Consider the following 18,685-nt stretch of genomic DNA (forward strand, 5'->3'; position numbering starts at 1 on the left):
TTCCTTTCCCCCTTTCTTTTTTTTTTTTTTTTTTTTTATCCACAAGTACATGGATCGGAGCATTCTTTTGGTGAGCTCCTTAGCAGAACTCTCTTTATCTAGATGTGCAATTTTCTTTTGTGGTCTTTTTTTATGTTTCGTGTTCTTTTATTCTTTTTGTATATTTTTTCTTTTTTTTTTTTTTTTTTTTTATATATATATATATATATACATCTCGTTCCAGCGATTTGACGAGCGAAGCGTCGATTAGTTTGTAAACGCGTTGCATAAGCTCCGCGATGATAGGCATATGACACACGATAGTTTTTTAACACAAAAGAGACCAATTTTTTCCTTTGTTTTTCTTTTTTTCCTTTAATAAAATAAATCCTTTATTTTTTACGAAGAAAAATTATATCACCGTAGGAATATACATATAGATCCGCGACGATATATATTATATATATATTAAATATTATATATATATATATTATTTTATATTATATTATTTTATTTTCTATTTCTCTATTTCTATTTCTACTTTCATCTACACTAATTATTCCTAGATCACGGGCAATAGTTTGCATCGACTGGGTATTCTTTCTGATTTCTTTCTTCTTAATAAATTGAAATCGGTAGCCGAATTATATCGTTCGGAAAGGTCTCGAGGATCGATCGTATTCGATCTTACGTTGAACCGAGAGAAAGAAAAAAAGAATTGAGACGATCGTTCGAACTAATGCCTTTGGTCGACGATAGATAGTTAATAAGGGATACACCCACGCGTTGTGAATTGTGATCGATCACTCGTCTATGACGATGCCGAGTAAACGAAACGAGCGAATACATTGTGTAAATAAGCTCTCCTCCCTATCCCTCTTCCATCCTCTATTTCCCTTCTCTCGCATAAGTTTACGACGATGAAGAGTTTCAATAAAAAGTACAATCCTTCGTCAATGCTTTGGGATTTTTTTCTTGGTTTTTTTTTTTTTTTTCTTTTTTTCTTTTTCCTCTCGAACATCTTCCATCAAGCCTCTTTTGTTTTAACAATTAATAAATAAATTGTCATATAATTTTGTTTCTTTTGGAATCAATAATCTTTTTCAAGTTAACGTCAAATATAATAAGAATGGAAAAATATTTCTTTAACTTCGAAGCTAACGTTAATACAGTCGATAATATTACATCCCCTGTTTTACTGGTTGACAGTAATTCTGTTATTTACATTTATCATATATCGGAAATAATATCGATTTTCTTATCTCTTCACAAGGATATTCGCTGCACATTGGAAATTCATAATTTCGTTAGGAGATTGTTTATTTCAACATTATATTCGTGCCAAACTGAATAAAGTTTGAATAAATTCGATGAAATTACAACCCATGTAATTTCGATAATTTGGCTATTTCTAAATTAATTGTCAAGATGAACAGTACACAGGTACGTGCGTATACTATGTATATATATGTGTGTGTGTATGTGTAATAAAAAATATTGAATTATAAGAAAATATGAATATGCTATAGCAATATATGAAAAACTCAATGAAAAAACTTTACGATCCGGAATATGATTACGAAACGTGGGAGTACGAAGAAGAGGCTATTGAGATATTCGAAGAATATAAATATTCCGATGTTTCCAGCGATGATACCGATATTTTAGATGATTACGATGAACGAGATAAATTGAGAACTGAAGATGAAAAAATGAGGAAGAAGAAGAAGAAGCGCTTATCAAAATTACTCGGTGTAACTTAAATTTGGTAACTTTAATTAAATTGGTCGCGAGTAATACTATAGAATCGCTTATGTTTCTTAATTTAATATTTAACTAGTGATTATATTTAATTAGAAAATTGAGGATTTGTTTTAGATCGATCGAAAAAAGTACGTCGATGTTTCGGTGGAAACTTTGATTACTCCTGAAGAAGTGGACGATGCTTTGAAAAGTTTACCCAGCGAATCTTCGATTCATCTTTGCTTGAAAGAGATCGATATCAGTGATTCACAAATGATATTATCGAATCTGCATACTGTCTTTTCCATCCCACATGATCCTGGTACAGAACCGGCATTATGGACTGTCGATACTCAAGATACTTTTAAGGAAAATGGCATATATAAATTTGACGAGCACGTAAAGAGGAAAGGTTTAAAAGTGATACATACGATCAACGATATGTTGCATACGGAATGCATCAATTTACGATATTACGGCATCGATCCACGTATCGTCGAAATAATTTGTCATGTTCTAAAAAATAACGATTCCGTTCATACGATAGATCTTACGGTATTTTAACGATTTCGTTTGATAGTCGCTCATATTATTTAAATATTGTAATACGTGATAACTTCGTAGGACAATTGGTTGACTAAAAGTGCTTGTTATTATTTGGGTGAATTGATGCAAAAAAGTACCATGATAATCAGTTTAATTTTGTCTAAGTGTCGAATTGGTCCTGAGGGTATGAAAGAACTTTGCAATGGTATATCGATTACATCGTCCTTGATCACTCTCAATCTTAATTCTTGCAACATCGAGGACAAAGGATTAGAAGTATTGGCATTCGCTATAGAAAATAATGAAAGCATGGAGAAACTTTTTTTAGCGAATAACAATTTAAACAAAACTTGTACCGAACATCTTTGTTACCTCATCATGAATTCTAGATCGATTAAGTGGTTGGATTTATCTTGGAATTCGTTGTTCGATGAGCATACTTGGAAAGCTTTGACCAGTGTATTATCGAAAAATCGTACATTGATTGGTTTAAATTTATCGTGGAACGGGATCGGTACAGAATGCGTTAAATATTTAACAATTGTTTTGAGAATTTCGCATCTAAAAATATTGGATCTAAGTAGTGAGATAATTTATACGAGTCGTCGACGTTACTTTAAATTTAAATTTTATTATAATTGCTTCTTTTTTTTTTTTTTTTCTTTTCTTTTCTTTTTAATTCGAAGATAACATGTTCACGAAATTTGATGCTGCAAACATTTCGAAATCTCTATCAAGAAATAGCATATTACAAGAATTATATCTGGGAAACAATCCTCTAGAAGCGGAAGGTGCTTTTATTCTGATTTCATCGATTAATCCGAAAAATTCGCCAGAAAGTGGTCTACGCCTTTTAAATTTAGAAAATGTTTGGGCAGACAAAACTATTCTACCGGAATTAGAAATAATAGAAAATGAAAGGCCATGGTTACAAATCGTATTAGGTGGTATTTTAAGTAATTACATATTAATAGGGCCAAATGTTATGAAAATTTTATTAAGAAGAGCTAACTATGAAGCAATGGCACAAAAAAAAAAGAAACTTAGAAGAAACTTTGGACATTTTGTATTATCTTTAAGTGATAATCCAATAAGTCGAGGTATAAGTTACAAAATTATAATACATCTACGTGTACATATTTTTAAAACAATATTAAAATATATAAAATATTATGAAATTTATAATGAATGTTATTGTAGGACAATTTAGAAGATTAATAAGCGAATTTAAATTGAAATTATCTAAATCACTTATTAAAGAAATTATAATGGCTTTCCTTGGACCAAAAAAAACTGTTGATCAAGGACTTCTAAAAGCTGTCTATTTAGAAGAATTTCCAGATACAAAACCTCCTCCAGTCAAGCCATCAAAAGCGCGCAAAGAAAAGGAAGAAGACTTGGTCAAAATAGAAGAACCTGAAAAGCCAGAAGTAAAAGGAGAATATAAAGAAGAAGTTAAGGTCAGTTTAAAAGATTAAGAATCTGCATAATCATTATAAATTATTATATATATATATATATATGTTTGATATTTTATAACCACATATCTTACTTTATTTATGATCACATAAAGTATCCTGATCCAAAAGAAATGGCAGATGAAGTTGAAGAATACATAATTGATGACTTCTATGAAGGGTATTACTAAAAGTATCAATGATTACACACAGCTAATCCATTAAATATACAAAAATACTGATAATTTTTTAATAAAGCATATTAAAAGAGTCAGTGAATGAAATAACAAGAGATTTATTTTATGTGTGTGTGTAGATATTTTCTTTTCTTTTGCGAATTACTTTACTAGATTTTATTTTGAGCAATATTTGCATTTCTATAATAAATTAAACAGAGGATAAGGATAAATTTAATCAATATAAAATATTCTTGCTGCAATATCACTGATAATCCAATTAATACCCTCCACTAAATTTTCTCCCGTCACAGCAGAACATTTATATATCTGCCAGTGATGCGTTTTTATATTAGGTAATTCCAAGATTTCAGCAATGTCCGATGCTGATAGAGCTCCAGGTAAATCTTGTTTATTGGCAAATATCAAAAGACTTGCCCCTTCTAATCTTTCTTCTTGCAATAATTTGTACAATTCTACTTTACAATCTTCTAATCTTCTACGATCTGCACTGTCAATTACCCATATAAGTCCATCGGTAGATTCAAAATAATTCCTCCAATATGATCGTAATGACTTTTGTCCACCCACATCCCATACATTCAGTTTATAACCACGATGTTCTAAAGTTTTTATATTAAAACCAAGGGTTGGAGATATAGTATCAATAGGTTCTCCATTTATTCGTTTTAGAACTGTGGTTTTACCTGCATTATCCAATCCTCTAAAATATTATTTTCATTTTAAACATTTAAGTATTAATTTCTAATTAAAAAATATAATAAATTTGTAATGTCGTACTAACAACATTAGAATTCTCATTTCTTTTTCTTTCTGCTTCAATTTCTTCAACACCGTTAATAAACCCATCCTTGTGAAAGTCTTTACATACAAACGGAATAAAATTTTTCTGTGTCGATCATCCGTTCAACGCACCTCTTTGTACGAGCACACTATTACATAAGTATTATATTCATACAATTCTTTTTATTTATCGATTGGTTCATCAGCGACTCAAAATTTGATTCGATTATACGTCCTGGAAAAGTAATCAAGTTGAATGATTTTTAAAAGAAGAATAACTAATAATCAACATAACCTTTACGCATACCAATTTGACAATTATGATTTTCCGAAATATGTACCTTTTATAGTCACGAATAATTTAAAATCTAAATAGAAAATTTTCATTAGGTTTTTTTTTTTTATGACGTTTTCTATTCTCTGTATATTATCTTTTGTAACAATATTTAATAATTTTTTACTTTTAAATGAAGTTCTGACGATATTTATGAATTAAGATTGGTAACACTGATGCACTAGTACAAATTCATGATGATATTTATGAATTGACGTTGGCAACATTGATTCACCAAGTAATAAAGTGAAATTATTTTCATCTTCCTCGAGTACTTTGGAAGTTTTTATTTTTTGTCAAACGATAATTAATTTTTATCGAAAATATTATATATTTTACGCGATGGGTTGTGATGGTGGAACGATTCCTCGTAGAGACGAACTTGTGAGAATAAAAAAGAAGCCAGAACAAGTAAGTACATAGAAAATGTTTCGTGTATATATCAGATAACCAACAAAGTTTAATTTTGAAGAAACGATTGAGAATATGTTAATATCATTATATTGCAATAATTAAATTGAAGTTATGTGATGTAAAATCTTACATGTATATCGTTTCACACACACACACACACACATATATATATATATATACATATATTTTTTTTGTTCAATAAAATATATGGTTTGAAAATTTTGCAGAAAGACAAGGACGCCGAGTTAGCCTTCAGATGGAAACATTGTACTATACGACAGTTACCTCTACAATCACCCGTTGTAGCTTGTGGATTAGGACGTCTTTATAGCAAGGAATCAGTTTTGGAAGGACTTCTTGATCGAGATACACTTCCAGAATCAGCAGCACATATAAAAAATTTAAAGGATATAAAGAATCTCAATCTTACTCCTAATCCAGCATTTAATGGTAACAAAGCAGAAAAAGGAGATTGTTATGTGGATGGTGGAAAGAGTCCATATATCTGTCCAGTTATTGGATTGGAAATGAATGGAAAGTACAAGTTTTGTTTCTTGTGGACATGTGGCTGTGTCATGAGTGAACGTGCTCTCAAAGAAGTAAAAACCTCTGTAAGTAATGTGTAAATTCCTTTTTTTTTTTTTTTTTACTTTAGATGTATTTAGAAAGACTTTAGAATGTAATTTATTCTTATATTTATAATTATTGAAAGAATTCTTTTTCTCATAGATATGTCATAGATGTCAGGAATCTTTTACGGAAGCAGATATTGTTATATTAAATGCAGATGGCGATGACCTTAAACTAATGGAAGAACGTTTAAGTGCACGAAAAATTGCACAAAAATCATTGAAGAAGAAAAAGAAAAATAATGAAAGTACCTCGACAGAAGCTAATGAAAAGGATGAAGTACCAAAAAAGAAAATTAAAAAGGAGGAAAAACCCACTATAACTAAGAAAAATATAAATAGGAATGAAGCAGAAGATCCTGCATATAGAAAAGCTAAAGAGAGTTATAGTGTTGCAAAAGATCCTAAAGCATCTGAAGTTTTCAAAAGTATATTCACAAGTCATAAATCTGCTGTGGATCAAGATAGGGCACATTGGATTACATACAATCCATTTTATAATTAGATTAAATTTATTAAGATTACTTATTAAGATTTTCCTTTAAATATACTTTCTATCCTCTAATTCATGTACTTAAGTAATAGTTTTAGTTAATTTTGTTACCATTGTTGAGAATGGTAATTTGAAATGTGAAATAATGGGAAAACTATAATGTACAAAAAGTAATAAAGTATTTATTAAAATTTTCACGAAATTTTCTTTTTATATATCTGGCCACGAATTTATTTATGACTTGTCAGTTATTTCAGAGAAAAATAATTTTTGTTACTTGTAATTCTAAATTTCTTAAGTATATAATAATAATAAATGTTTACAAAATTATTTAATGTAACATGACGTTTTTTATCGGCACAGACGTGAGCTGTAATTTATGTTTCGCATTTTAGCCAGTAGAGTGCACTTAGGTATCATTCAGTGAAAAATGACAGCGAAAATACAAAAACAGTACGAAGCACGTGTTTTATCTTTTGTATTAAAGTTATAAGAAACGTAAGGATCAATGTTTTATATTTTTATACGTCAAGATCATAAATTTCGCCCTTTTTTTTTATTCTTTTCATATAGAATATTTCCTTATATAAATGATAACAAAAAGGCGTACGATACATAACCTATAATAACTGTTTATACAAGCGTTATTAGTTTCAATTTCTTATATTATTTGATATAATTTTTAAAATAATTTTTTTTATAGATCGAAAAAATATGGCTAATGAAATAATGACAGACGAGAAAGTAAAAGACGTAGAAAGTACAAAAACAGATTTTTTGGTCTTAGGTTCTAAAAGTCACAAGAAAAAACGTGAAGTTAAAAGAGTATTGCCAAATTGGTTAGCTGATCCAGAAATAATATCTGCTGATTTAAATAGTGGTCCAACATTGGATGAAGTGGAGTCCATATTAGACTCACAACTCATTGAAATTTTAAAGGCAAATGGAATTGATAAATTATTTCCGATTCAAGCTAGTATATTAGCTTGGTTGTCGAAATCCGAGGAGGATAGAAAATTAGGATGGTGGCCACGAGACATTTGTGCTTCTGCACCAACAGGCAGTGGTAAGAATTATTTGTTGAATATCGTATAAATAATTTTTCCTTTTTTTTCCGTAATAAAACTATATATTGTAATATAATAATTTTATGTTTTAGGTAAAACCTTGGCATATGTATTACCGATTGTACAACAATTGCAATTTAGGTTAGTACCAAAAATACGTTGCTTAATTGTAGTGCCAGTGCAAGAACTGGCTGTACAAGTTCACAAAGTTGTGGTCACTTATACATCTTATACAAATTTAAAAGCAGGTTTGATTACGGGTGCCTCATCTTTTGAACAGGAACAAAGTAATATAATAAGGAAAAGTAAGGAATTTTTTTTTAAAACAAATCTTTCAATGATAAATTTTAATATAAAATGAAGATTCTAAATTTCTCTCTTTCCTTTTCTTTTTTACAGCTCTTTCTGATGATTATATAAGTAGAGTAGATATATTGATTGCTACGCCAGGTCGTTTAATTGATCACATATTAAAAACTCCTGGCTTTTCCTTAGAATCTCTTCGTTATCTTGTTATAGATGAAGCAGATCGTGCAACTGAGTGGTTACAGTATATTCCTGAACCTCACTCAGGTGCACCGCCATTAACTTTGGAAAATTTATCTTCAAGGTATTATCGTATGATCTTATTAACGATATATCTTTCAATATATTTAACGATATACATATATATATATATATATACATGTATATTAGTCTATATAACATTTAAACATTATTGTATGTTTCAATTATAGTCCTCCATTTGCGCAAAAATTATTGTTCAGCGCAACTTTGTCGCAAGATCCACAGAAACTTCATGAATTTAGACTCTTTCAACCGATACTCTTTACATCGGTAATAGTTTCTGATAAAGATACTGATGTAAATTTGGATGAGGAAATAGGCAATTTTGTAGGACGTTACACGAGTCCTGAAGAATTAAAAGAACGTGCAGTCGAGTGTTCCCCAGAATTTAAACCGATTGCACTTTATCAAGTTTTAGTACGAAAGAATACTATTCCTAAAACTTTGGTATTTACTAATTCTATTGAATCGGCACACAGATTATCATTACTATTGCAATTACTTTTATCCAAGAGTAATGTCGTTGTTGGAGAACTTTCTAGCAGAATCGTAGCCAAGCAACGTGAGGAGATTCTCAATAAATTTGCTTTAAATGAAATTAACGTGTAAGTATGTGCAAACAAATATATGCATACTATATTAATATAGTATATAGTATATGTATACTATATATATATATGTAGTTATCGATGATTAATTTTAATTATAAAATATTATTAGGATAAATGTATATATTTCATGTTTTCTTTTTTTTTTAGTCTTGTTAGTACAGATGCATTAGCTAGAGGCATAGATATACCAAATATTCAATTAGTCGTATCGTATGATCTTCCAAAGCATATTAAAGGATATATACATAGAGCTGGAAGAACAGGACGTGCGGGAAAATCTGGTGTTGCAATGTCTATTCTTACACACAATCAAATAGGAATATTTAAACAGATGTTGAGTTCTGTTCACAAAACATTACCAAAAGTGAAACAAATGGAATTAACGGATATTGCGGATACGTTAGATTATCAGAATCATCTTACTAAATTAAAAGATCTTTTGGAGGAAGAAAAGGTTATTACTTTGAATCGAATAAAAGCAAAAAAACGAAAATACAATCAACAAAAGAAAAATAAATAATGTTTATATCTTGATTTCTCTGTTTGTATACTACCAAAAAGTAATCTCCTGCAATAAAATAGGTCGAATAACGCCGTAAATACAATTGATAGGGTAACATCGATAATAACATTTTATTGTCTGAAGTTAATAGTATCGTACATCATGCTTATACCCTACCGCAAATAACTCTATGAGCAGCTGAGATATCTTCAAATTGTTTACTAATTATTACTCCCACGGCTTTATTTCGTCGAAGGCAGATATATTCACAATTTTAATTTATAAAAGATAAAAATGATCATTTATCGAATAACGACACAGACGCAATTTTATTACTATTATTGCTGTGTGTAACTTCACTGCTCAAAGAACGACGATGTCACATCTTTGTGATAAAAAGGAAAAAGACAAAAAAATTAGAAACTAATTATTAACGAAATAAAATAAAATAAAATAAAAATAAACAGTACGAAATGTTTCACCAAATTATGAATGAAAATAAATCTTGTTCTTTTTTTTCGCAAATTAATGGATCTTCATTTTGTCAGATTTATGTTTCGTTTCGCACGGAGATAGACACAGCATACAATAATAATTTGCAATAGTGCAGGTTTATCATTTCAATTTAAAGCATGTCTTAAGCTGTCGGGGTTTGTATATTAAACTCGTTGTATTAATCGGTTAAAGAATGGGAAAAATTTATTCGTTGAAATTTCATTTCTTTTTTGTCGTCGTCGTCGTCGTCTCTCTCTCTCTCTCTCTCTCTCTCTCCCTCTCTTTTTATAAATATCTTTTAAAATAACACACATTTTCTTTTCCTACGTAATTCTTTCAAATTTGTTTTCTCTAATTTTATACACCATTTTCCATTTTTTTTTCTTTCCTCTTTCCTTTTCTTTTTTGATTTTTTCATTACGAAACGAAATCAATCGACAATAACAATAACAATCGAGACCCTCGTTCATCCATTTGGAGTTCTTGCAGACAAATCTATCCTTTCTTTCTTCTTTCTTTTTCTTTCTTTCTTATTATTTTTCGAACAGGCAAAGGTAACGAAAAAGCGACCAAGTTATCCCCGAAAGCTCAATAACTCCAGCAGCGAGAGGAATATCACGCTCGTATGCACAGGATTCACATTGAATTTATATTCTTTTAAGATACGTACATACATGCCCGAACGATATATACGTTTTTATAGCGAATCGAATCATCATACGTTTTCTCGCATCCGTCAATATGTTACACTTTTATTATAATATATGTATGTATAGATTGAATGTTCATTTCATTAATCGCGTTATACAAAATCTAATTCAAATTTGACAACGAACGATGCGAACGCTTTTCATTAATTAATAAAAAGTGTTATTTTATTCATCATTCGTTATTCTTCATTAACATTTCCTATCGACAGAGTCAACACTGAATTTTGTATTATTTACACGAATAGATTCGTTAATGTTTATACGTGTGTATGTACATACATATAATGTGGTCCTATATGATTCATATGTCTCGTTGCCATGTATATGTATTATCCTTCCTTAGTTTTAATTAATAATTCATACACCCGTCGTGCAAAGACCTTTTTGAAATGTATCGTCGATCACGGTATCACCATTGCTGTCCTTTTCTCATATGATATTGTTTAATTAATAATAGCGATGAAATAGTATATAATAGAAAGAAAATTAATTGTCTTATTAAATAATTAATAATTATAATGACTTTATATATCTACATATATATTAATTATGAAGTTGAACATAATCGTTTGAATTTGATTATTGTATAAAGATAAATTAAATGATTATTTTTATAATTATCAACCGTGACCGACGAATGAGTAAAAGAATATTTAAGAGATTTGCAGAGTACATACATATGAAACTCCCTGGAATTAGTACGATTTATATTTTTTTTTTATAAAAGATGACTGCTTTCTTTCAATTTGATAAATATTAACGTTGATCAATATAAATATTATCAATGGGTAGGAGATGCTATTCGATGAAATTGAACTTTCAAGACGGGATAGGCAGTGGCGAATTTACGCACAGCTAGTGCAATAGGCCGTTTTGGACTCCATAAAATAAGGGGGAAAACATAATATCCCATACGAAACAATATAAATTTATATTATATAATAAATTTAATTTAATGCCTCTGTTCGCCGTGTTATATAATTCTTATTTCGATTTTGTTTTTGATTATAATTGAACTTTTGATCAATAGTATTTCTTATTTCATCATTTGCATGAACAATCGAAACGAGAGAAAAAGAAAAAAAAATATATATATATATATATATATGTATTTTTTTGTCCATAATTAATATATTTTAATGGGAGATTTAAAAATTTGTAACGCCTTGAGTCACTTGAAGGCTAAACCCGTCATTTTAATACGGATAAAATTATAAATTGAAATCTCTATAACAATCTACGATAATCAATTAATTAATACTCGCATTATCTTGTTTTTTTTTTTCCTTTTTCTTTTTCTTTCGTCATTATAACATTATCGTAGGAAGATTCCAGTGAGTTTATTAAACAAATATTCTCATTCAGATGGGAATCTATCATACTTTATTTATTGTCGTATCCTCTCCTTCTTCGCACAGAGACTACAGAATATCAGAATTCGATCAGTTTATCTATCAATAATAATTTACGTACCGACTTTGTGAAGTTCGGCCATACTTTTTTTTTCTCGATCGTTAACCACGTTCATTTTCACTTTCTTCTTTCTTCTTCTTCGTCTTCATCTTCTTCCTCTTCTTTTTTATTATTTTTTTTTCTCTCATCTTCACGTTACAATAGAGGCCCTTTTTAAGAAAATATTATGGAAGACGACATAATTTTACGTAGACGGTTACTGTATACTTTTGTTCATATACGAAATATTATTATAAAAATTATATATAATTATTAATAAGCATTGGACTACATTATTTCTATTGATTATACGATATTGTTCGTAAGAAAGCATTGAAATACGATGAATAATAATAACAATAATAATAGTAATTAACGATGATGACTTTAAGTTCTCGTAAGGAAAAAAGAGAAGAAAAAGAATCCACTTGTTATTTATAATTTATCTGCGATATAGTGAAAAATGGAAAAAAGAAAAGAAATCCAATGATAATATTGCAAATGGCCAAATTATTTCTCTTTCGATTTTCATCGGTATCTCGTCTGATCTTTATCACGAATCCGATTTTACATTAATAGCGACATATCTTGTCACTTATCATCTGAAAGTTATCTACAATTTTAAATAATTCCGTTTATCTAAATAGGTCTACTAATATCTGGCACGCGAGAGCCAAGTTAGTCTACTCACATACATTCACAGTTTCGTATTTACAGAATTTTTTTATCGAAAGAATCCTTTCGTTTTTGGTCGCACCATAATTACTTTGTGTTCGCTTCTTTTTTGTATTTTTTATTATTTTTTTTTTGTTTTTTTTTTTGTTTTTTTTTTTTTTCAATGGACCTAAAAATTTACGTCCTCATGTTTATTACATCGATTAGAAGGAAGACCTTGTTCTTTTTTTTCTGTTTATTTTAATTCAATTTTTTTTTCCTCATACGGTAACGATAGCTTCACCGTATTGTACTCTTCTCTCTCTATCTCTCTCTCTCTCTCTCTCTCTCTCTCCCTCTTCTTTTTCTTTTTTCTCTTTCCATTTTTATTAATTATTAGCTTATCAAAGAAATATGATTTATACATCTATAACGACGCCAACTATCGAACGCTAATTTGCGAAAGAGCCGATGCAATTTATGAAAACTATCGTTAAATAAATTCATAAGAAAATGTAGAAAATTTGTTTCGTAGGAAATATTTTCTCGATGATATTACTTAGATCATTTAGAAACTTTACCGATATATTTATGTACGTGGGTAAATACGTATGTGTACGTGTTAAAACTTAAACGATAAATAAAAGAATAATTGTAAAATTAAATTTTCGTACTCGTTCTGCTTATTTCGTATTTTACAGAGTATATCGACTCTATGTGATAATCGAAATCATCGCTTAACGAGAGATAAATAAAATAAAAGAAATAAATGTATTAAAAAAATCAAATAAATATTCAAGTTAAAATTTTTCAAGGGAAATCATGTGATAACAAATCGAGGACAGTACAGAATCCGTGCGAGGAAGATTAAATTCTTCTCATTCTAATAATAAATTAAACTTTCTTTCGTCTCTGATATTTCATCAGCTTGAACTTGAATTGCTCGTGTATTTACAGTCACGTATTTATTCGTATTCCGTCAGAATGAAAAAATTTCTATTTGATATCGTAGGATTGTCGCATACGCACGGTGCGTTTTCATTTTAATCTCATTACTGCCGCAATAATGCCAAAACAAATGAAAGAAAAGCTTTTGTCGTAACGCGATATTATATTTTCAAATAATAAAAAATATGAAAACGAAGAATTAAAGTGCAAAGGAAAAGAAGTAAAATATATGTAAAAATAAAATCGCATGATCTAGATTGAAATTGAAATATGTGAAATAGTAAATAAAACAAAACGAAAGAAAATTTCTCTTCATATTTTACGAATAATTACGACAATTTAGGAGTATCGGGAGAGATACGAAAAAAAAAAAAAGAATATATATATATATAAGAGAAAATCATTTTGATCTCGATCACAACACGGACAGCACACGTCGTCGTCGATGGGCTTCGTACAAATTGACGAGATTTTTCATTTTAAAAAAGACTCGTCAACCTCAACAAAAGAAGGAGAAGGAAAATAATGTCTCGAATAATCGGACCTTGCCTAGAACTCGCTGCGTTAACGTCTATCCATGGCGGAGAGACAGAGGGAAAGGTCAAAGGCCGATCAGTTTTGCCACCTTCGTGCAAAGTACTACCGGCCATTATTTGCGTTGTTCCAAGGTCATCTTCATTCCCTATCGAATCCGTATCATAACTGCCCATCGCATGAACTTTTCGTCTGTTGTTATTATTCCCACCATTCATCTTTTTCTTTTCCTTTATGATTGGTTTTTTTCGTAGTCTAGTCTCCGTATTTTTCATCAGAATGCTCGGCGTCGTCTTATCGACGAGTTGCAACTCTGTCGGGAAGAAGAAAATGAGAAAAGAAAAAAATAAATCAATCACTTTTAATGCCTTAGATAAAAATCATAATCTTAACTTTACGTAATTGAATAAATTAATAACGAATAAAATAAGTATAAGCAATATCAATAATAGAACAATTATACATATGGTACCATAAAATACATTGTACGAGATTTGTTCGTTTGCAGATTTTAACGATGAGCTTAGAAATTTTCTTTATTTTTTCTTCTCGATACGGCTCGATCAGTTTGTTAACTATTTCACTAAAAAAAAAAAAAAAAAAAAAAAAAAAGAAAAGAAAAAAAAAGAAGAAGAGAGTAGAACGTATTGTCTCTTGCAAAATTTTTTGTGAACGTTCCTTGGTAATCATATTGATAAGATAATGATATATCGATAGAATTGTCAAAGTATATCGATCGATCGAATCGACGTACCTTGGAGACGAACACATCCATCCGCATTTCCAAGGGCGTTCACCGTTGAACAGACGTATCCACCAAAGTCACCCTTTTTGAGAGATTTGACAGTGAGATTCATCTGCCACGAGTAATCGCTCAACTGCTCCTCCGACATCGTGTATTTGTCGTTCGTCGGCAGCTTTTCCCCTATACCGGTGATATTGCATCGCTTTTAATTTGGCCAAGAGCTTTCCGAATACGTCACGTCGTTCATTTCGCACGCGTAACGTCATACCGCAGGTAGATTTGTCGTTGAAAGTACTGTGTAATACGACGTGATAGAGGGGAAGGTAAGAGTATATGTTTATGTTCTTGTTTGGCTCTTTCTCTCCGTCTGTATTTATAACTACGTTCTATCTATATCTATATATATATATATGTGTGTGTGTGTGTGTGTGTGTGTGTGTGTATATATATATATGTATAATACGAGAGAGAGAGAGATAGCACTGGTAGAATATTCTGTTTATCCTTATGAATACGAACAATCGTCGTCCATTTCAATGAAATCGTCAATCGTCGGAATAATTACGTTATATATAATTCAAAGTTAAACAAAAGTTACAGAGTGCAACAATTGACATTGTCGTAGGTTAGATAAAAGAAAGATTAAAAGATTTTAGAAATGAATAAATTAATAATATAAAATATAATAACGACGAAACTAATGATGAAAATTTTATCAAGTTAAAACGTTTCTTTTCTTGTCCTTCTCTCTCTCTCTCTCTCTCTCTCTCTCTCGCACTATCTATCTTTATCTCTATCTCTCTTGCTATTTATATTCTCCTTTATCTGTCATCCTGTTGAAACACCCCAACGGCATTGACAATTACTAGGCATTTCTCTCACCTGAGTCCCTGTACCAGGTGTTCATAGCTTGCGGCGAAGCCTCGACGTAGCACTGTAGTACGACGTCGCTGTCAACTGGAGCGCCCACCAATTGATTGGGTATTCTGATCACTGGTTTGACTGTATCAGAAGAAAGAGTTTCATAAAAATAGAAGAGAAGAGAGAAGAGGAGAAGAGAGAGAAGAAAAGAAGATAAGAGCAAAGTAAAAAAAAAAAAAAAAAAAGAAAGAAAAAAAAAGAAAAATAAAAGAGAAAGAAGTGTAAAACAAATTTTATTTACAAAATATTGGAAATGGTGTAATAAAAATTATAGGACAATATTAAAACGTCACATAATTCATACGCCATCATTTTCTTTCTTCATGCTTCTTTAATTATTTCTATACTTTCACGATCATCGATGTTTACTCTACACGTAGGAAATTGTGTGCTTCTCTTTTATTTTCTTTTTTTATTGTTATTTATTTATTTATTTATTTTTGTTTTTTTTCAAATTCTTTCTTCACACGTGAGACGACGTATGCGGCTTTAATACTACGTCAAATTAAATCTAGAATCGCGTTCCAAAATTCGTAATTGGAATGTTGAGGATGTTATGAACAGCATTTGATAATAATTAAATTAACGATTACATTTGAAATATTTAATTATCAATCGCAAATGAACACTTAAACTTTTAATTACGCCAATGGTATACCATACAATACGATTAAATTAGTTACTTAATCAGTTTGATTAATGATTAACAAATGGAATTCTCATTATTGTGAAATTAATACTTGAGTATCGTATAATTTGTATATTGACGATTTAAACAAATTTTTTTTTTTAATATACCATATCGGTATTTCTTTAAGATAATTTTTCTTTTCTTTTTTTTTTTTTTTTTTTTTTTTTTTTTTTTTTTTTTATCAATTTCATCGAAAAATTCTATTACATTATATAATCATTATATTATTTATTACTAAATATTATATAGGATTATATTAGATTGAAAATATTATTGATTACTTATTATATAAAATAATAATGTAAACGTCATATCTATCTATTACGATATAAATTAACGTGAAATAATCTTCTAATTTTGTTTACGTTAAGAGAAGGATCTTTCATCCATGGTAATAATTTATTCACGGTTAAGGGATGCTGGTTTAATTAACAGGTGGGACAAGAGGTGATGGTAGCATGGACGGTTTGCACAGGCTGCGATACCTACAGTGAACAGAAACGGTGTAACGTTTGCTGACCCTTGGTGGCACACTACTGCTGGCTATACAGAGATACGTCCCCATCTCTTGTCGCAAAATTCCCGTAAGCTCCAGAGTTTCTCCCTCGTAAGTGTCGAGAACTGTAAAGAGAACGAGAAGACCAAAGTGAACCAGAGAAAAAGAGATACAAAGAAAACTTCATTACATTTTGCTCTATTCTCGTCATTTTATTTATAACAATTAATCTTTAAATCGTGATCTCTCTTTGTTGTTAATAATCGATATTTCGAGATCATATTATCATTCGATAAAAATAAATCGATCCCTTTCTATTTTATCTTTATTCTTTTAATTTTTTTTTCCCCGTCTTATTTTACGTAATATTTCTTTACTTTCGTTTCAATGAGAACACAATGAAATACGAAAGCTCGTTCCAAGGTAATCTTTTTTCTAAATTTCACTTCGCATTACTCTTTTAGAGTTAAAGAAGGGGAAGCTTGAAAGTCTCTAGAAGCATTCTAGAAATCTGAAATATCACAAGCGACACCAAGTACTATGCTCCTCTAAATTCGAGTGACTTTCAAGAGACAAGAAAGTGCGGAAGTGTCCGGGAAGCCGGAAGCGAGGCCGCACGCGGATGTTTCGCTATTGTTTTACGGTGGACGCCTTCCCGTAAATTCCTCCAGGCAGAAGTTACCTAAGGTTACTACGTTTGGAGTATTCGAAATGAAAAATAACTTTCTTCTTCTTGTCTTCCTGAATTTTCTCTTAAAAAATCTCACTTCTATGTTTCGTTACGTTGAAAATTCGTCGTATGATATCTTTGATAATACAATATCAGGAATAATAAATTGTTCTTAGGGTAAATTTTTAACGAAGTTTATGAAATAACAGAACACATGATAAACCTATTATTAATCATCAAGAATATTAATAAACAATATCAGAGCTAACTTTCGTTGTGAGATTGATCATCCGATGTAAAAATATGTACGAATTAATTAATTAAATATTTTCTTTCGTTAACAACTTGATCGATTTTCTTTTCAAGGATGTATTTTAAAAAATAAGCCAGAAAAATAATGAATAATTAAAAAGTGCATTCGAGGATAAATTGTACCTTGCTTTTTTCCATCTTCACGAAGTATGATCTTCCTTCCATCTTCTCGTTTCCAATTGACCGTTGGTTTTGGAAGACCCGTTGCAATACATCTAAGCCTCAAGTTACCACCCTCCTGTGTCACCAAACCGTTCGCTGATTCGTCGTCCATTATATCCGGTGGTATCACTACTTCCATGTAGCCCATCTAAAGTAAAAATGTCAATTGAAATCTCAAAATACGTATTAGTTCATAATCATTCACAAACTTATAAACATTACGAATATATATTGAATTTTCTTAATGAAAAAAGTTAAGATGAAATACAATTATTAATTAAATATTTATTTAAAAATTAAATCTTTTAAATACGCAATTTATTTTTTATAGCTTTAAATAGAATAATTTACTTTTCATATCTCGACATTTCTTATCCCTCTCTCTCTCTCTCTCTCTCCCTTTCTCTCTCTTCCTTATTATTTCACTTTGTCGAGTGAAAATTGAAATCGTAGCAATTTCAATGAAACGCGATGATAAGTCAAGCGTGAAGCTCGTTGCGTAAATCTGCAAAATTTTTCTATCCCGCCCTTACACCGCCCCCTCTCATCGAGTTCTCGTTTAATCGCGGTCAG

The 18,685-nt window shown here is 30.1% G+C and overlaps 5 protein-coding genes across 14 annotated transcripts in view; 3 read left to right on the forward strand and 2 right to left on the reverse strand.

Annotated features, from left to right (window-relative positions):
- Positions 1 to 1,097: 1,097 nt before the first annotated feature.
- Positions 1,098 to 5,132, forward strand: LOC124955427. The gene is made up of 6 exons (XM_047509866.1): positions 1,098 to 1,422; positions 1,509 to 1,733; positions 1,858 to 2,277; positions 2,347 to 2,851; positions 2,955 to 3,368; positions 3,469 to 5,132. Exons 1-6 carry the CDS (start codon positions 1,408 to 1,410, stop codon positions 3,744 to 3,746), a joined length of 1,857 nt encoding a protein of 618 aa, XP_047365822.1. The 5' UTR covers positions 1,098 to 1,407; the 3' UTR covers positions 3,747 to 5,132.
- Positions 3,240 to 5,191, reverse strand: LOC124955426 (ADP-ribosylation factor-like protein 2). Of its 2 annotated transcripts, none has more exons than XM_047509864.1 (4): positions 5,013 to 5,191; positions 4,707 to 4,940; positions 3,821 to 4,625; positions 3,240 to 3,684 (listed from the first exon to the last, which is right to left on the reverse strand). In XM_047509864.1, exons 2-3 carry the CDS (start codon positions 4,769 to 4,771, stop codon positions 4,136 to 4,138), a joined length of 555 nt encoding a protein of 184 aa, XP_047365820.1. In that variant the 5' UTR covers positions 4,772 to 4,940; positions 5,013 to 5,191; the 3' UTR covers positions 3,240 to 3,684; positions 3,821 to 4,135. The 2 variants fall into 2 exon arrangements, with proteins under 2 accessions (XP_047365820.1, XP_047365819.1); XM_047509863.1 differs by having other exon boundaries at positions 5,047 to 5,122.
- Positions 5,192 to 5,261: 70 nt separating this feature from the next.
- LOC124955425 (replication termination factor 2) lies at positions 5,262 to 6,770 on the forward strand. Its single transcript, XM_047509862.1, has 3 exons — positions 5,262 to 5,450; positions 5,681 to 6,064; positions 6,183 to 6,770. Exons 1-3 carry the CDS (start codon positions 5,382 to 5,384, stop codon positions 6,585 to 6,587), a joined length of 858 nt encoding a protein of 285 aa, XP_047365818.1. The 5' UTR covers positions 5,262 to 5,381; the 3' UTR covers positions 6,588 to 6,770.
- A 162-nt stretch (positions 6,771 to 6,932) lies between these two features.
- On the forward strand, positions 6,933 to 9,354 carry LOC124955423 (probable ATP-dependent RNA helicase Dbp73D). Its single transcript, XM_047509851.1, has 6 exons — positions 6,933 to 7,073; positions 7,279 to 7,641; positions 7,735 to 7,947; positions 8,042 to 8,252; positions 8,380 to 8,814; positions 8,968 to 9,354. The coding sequence occupies exons 2-6, from the start codon at positions 7,290 to 7,292 to the stop codon at positions 9,338 to 9,340; spliced, it is 1,584 nt and encodes a 527-aa protein (XP_047365807.1). The 5' UTR covers positions 6,933 to 7,073; positions 7,279 to 7,289; the 3' UTR covers positions 9,341 to 9,354.
- A 2,214-nt stretch (positions 9,355 to 11,568) lies between these two features.
- Positions 11,569 to 18,685, reverse strand: part of LOC124955424 (lachesin-like) — a 135,781-nt gene continuing 128,664 nt past the window's right edge. For all 9 annotated transcript variants that reach the window (XM_047509860.1, XM_047509853.1, XM_047509857.1 and 6 more), the window contains 5 exons: positions 18,074 to 18,260; positions 16,962 to 17,093; positions 15,743 to 15,862; positions 14,870 to 15,040; positions 11,569 to 14,428 (listed from right to left, as the gene is read on the reverse strand). In XM_047509860.1, the coding sequence (XP_047365816.1) occupies positions 14,061 to 14,428; positions 14,870 to 15,040; positions 15,743 to 15,862; positions 16,962 to 17,093; positions 18,074 to 18,260 (978 nt within the window). In that variant the 3' untranslated portion in view covers positions 11,569 to 14,060. The remainder of the gene's footprint in view (positions 14,429 to 14,869; positions 15,041 to 15,742; positions 15,863 to 16,961; positions 17,094 to 18,073; positions 18,261 to 18,685) is intronic.

Source organism: Vespa velutina, chromosome 18 (assembly GCF_912470025.1).
Source record: "Vespa velutina chromosome 18, iVesVel2.1, whole genome shotgun sequence".
NCBI lineage: Eukaryota > Metazoa > Arthropoda > Insecta > Hymenoptera > Vespidae > Vespa > Vespa velutina.

Coding starts and splice junctions, on each gene's coding strand:
- LOC124955423 (XM_047509851.1), top strand. CDS start 7,290: ATGGCTAATGAAATAATGACAGACGAGAAAGTAAAAGACGTAGAAAGT. Junction 8,253..8,379: donor TTGGAAAATTTATCTTCAAG/GTATTATCGTAT, acceptor TTTCAATTATAG/TCCTCCATTTGCGCAAAAAT. Junction 8,815..8,967: donor GCTTTAAATGAAATTAACGT/GTAAGTATGTGC, acceptor TTTTTTTTTTAG/TCTTGTTAGTACAGATGCAT.
- LOC124955425 (XM_047509862.1), top strand. CDS start 5,382: ATGGGTTGTGATGGTGGAACGATTCCTCGTAGAGACGAACTTGTGAGA. Junction 5,451..5,680: donor TAAAAAAGAAGCCAGAACAA/GTAAGTACATAG, acceptor AAAATTTTGCAG/AAAGACAAGGACGCCGAGTT. Junction 6,065..6,182: donor TCAAAGAAGTAAAAACCTCT/GTAAGTAATGTG, acceptor TTTTTCTCATAG/ATATGTCATAGATGTCAGGA.
- LOC124955427 (XM_047509866.1), top strand. Junction 1,734..1,857: donor GCTTATCAAAATTACTCGGT/GTAACTTAAATT, acceptor GATTTGTTTTAG/ATCGATCGAAAAAAGTACGT. Junction 3,369..3,468: donor TGATAATCCAATAAGTCGAG/GTATAAGTTACA, acceptor ATGTTATTGTAG/GACAATTTAGAAGATTAATA.
- LOC124955426 (XM_047509864.1), bottom strand. CDS start 4,771: ATGGGTTTATTAACGGTGTTGAAGAAATTGAAGCAGAAAGAAAAAGAA. Junction 4,626..4,706: donor GAAATGAGAATTCTAATGTT/GTTAGTACGACA, acceptor ATAATATTTTAG/AGGATTGGATAATGCAGGTA.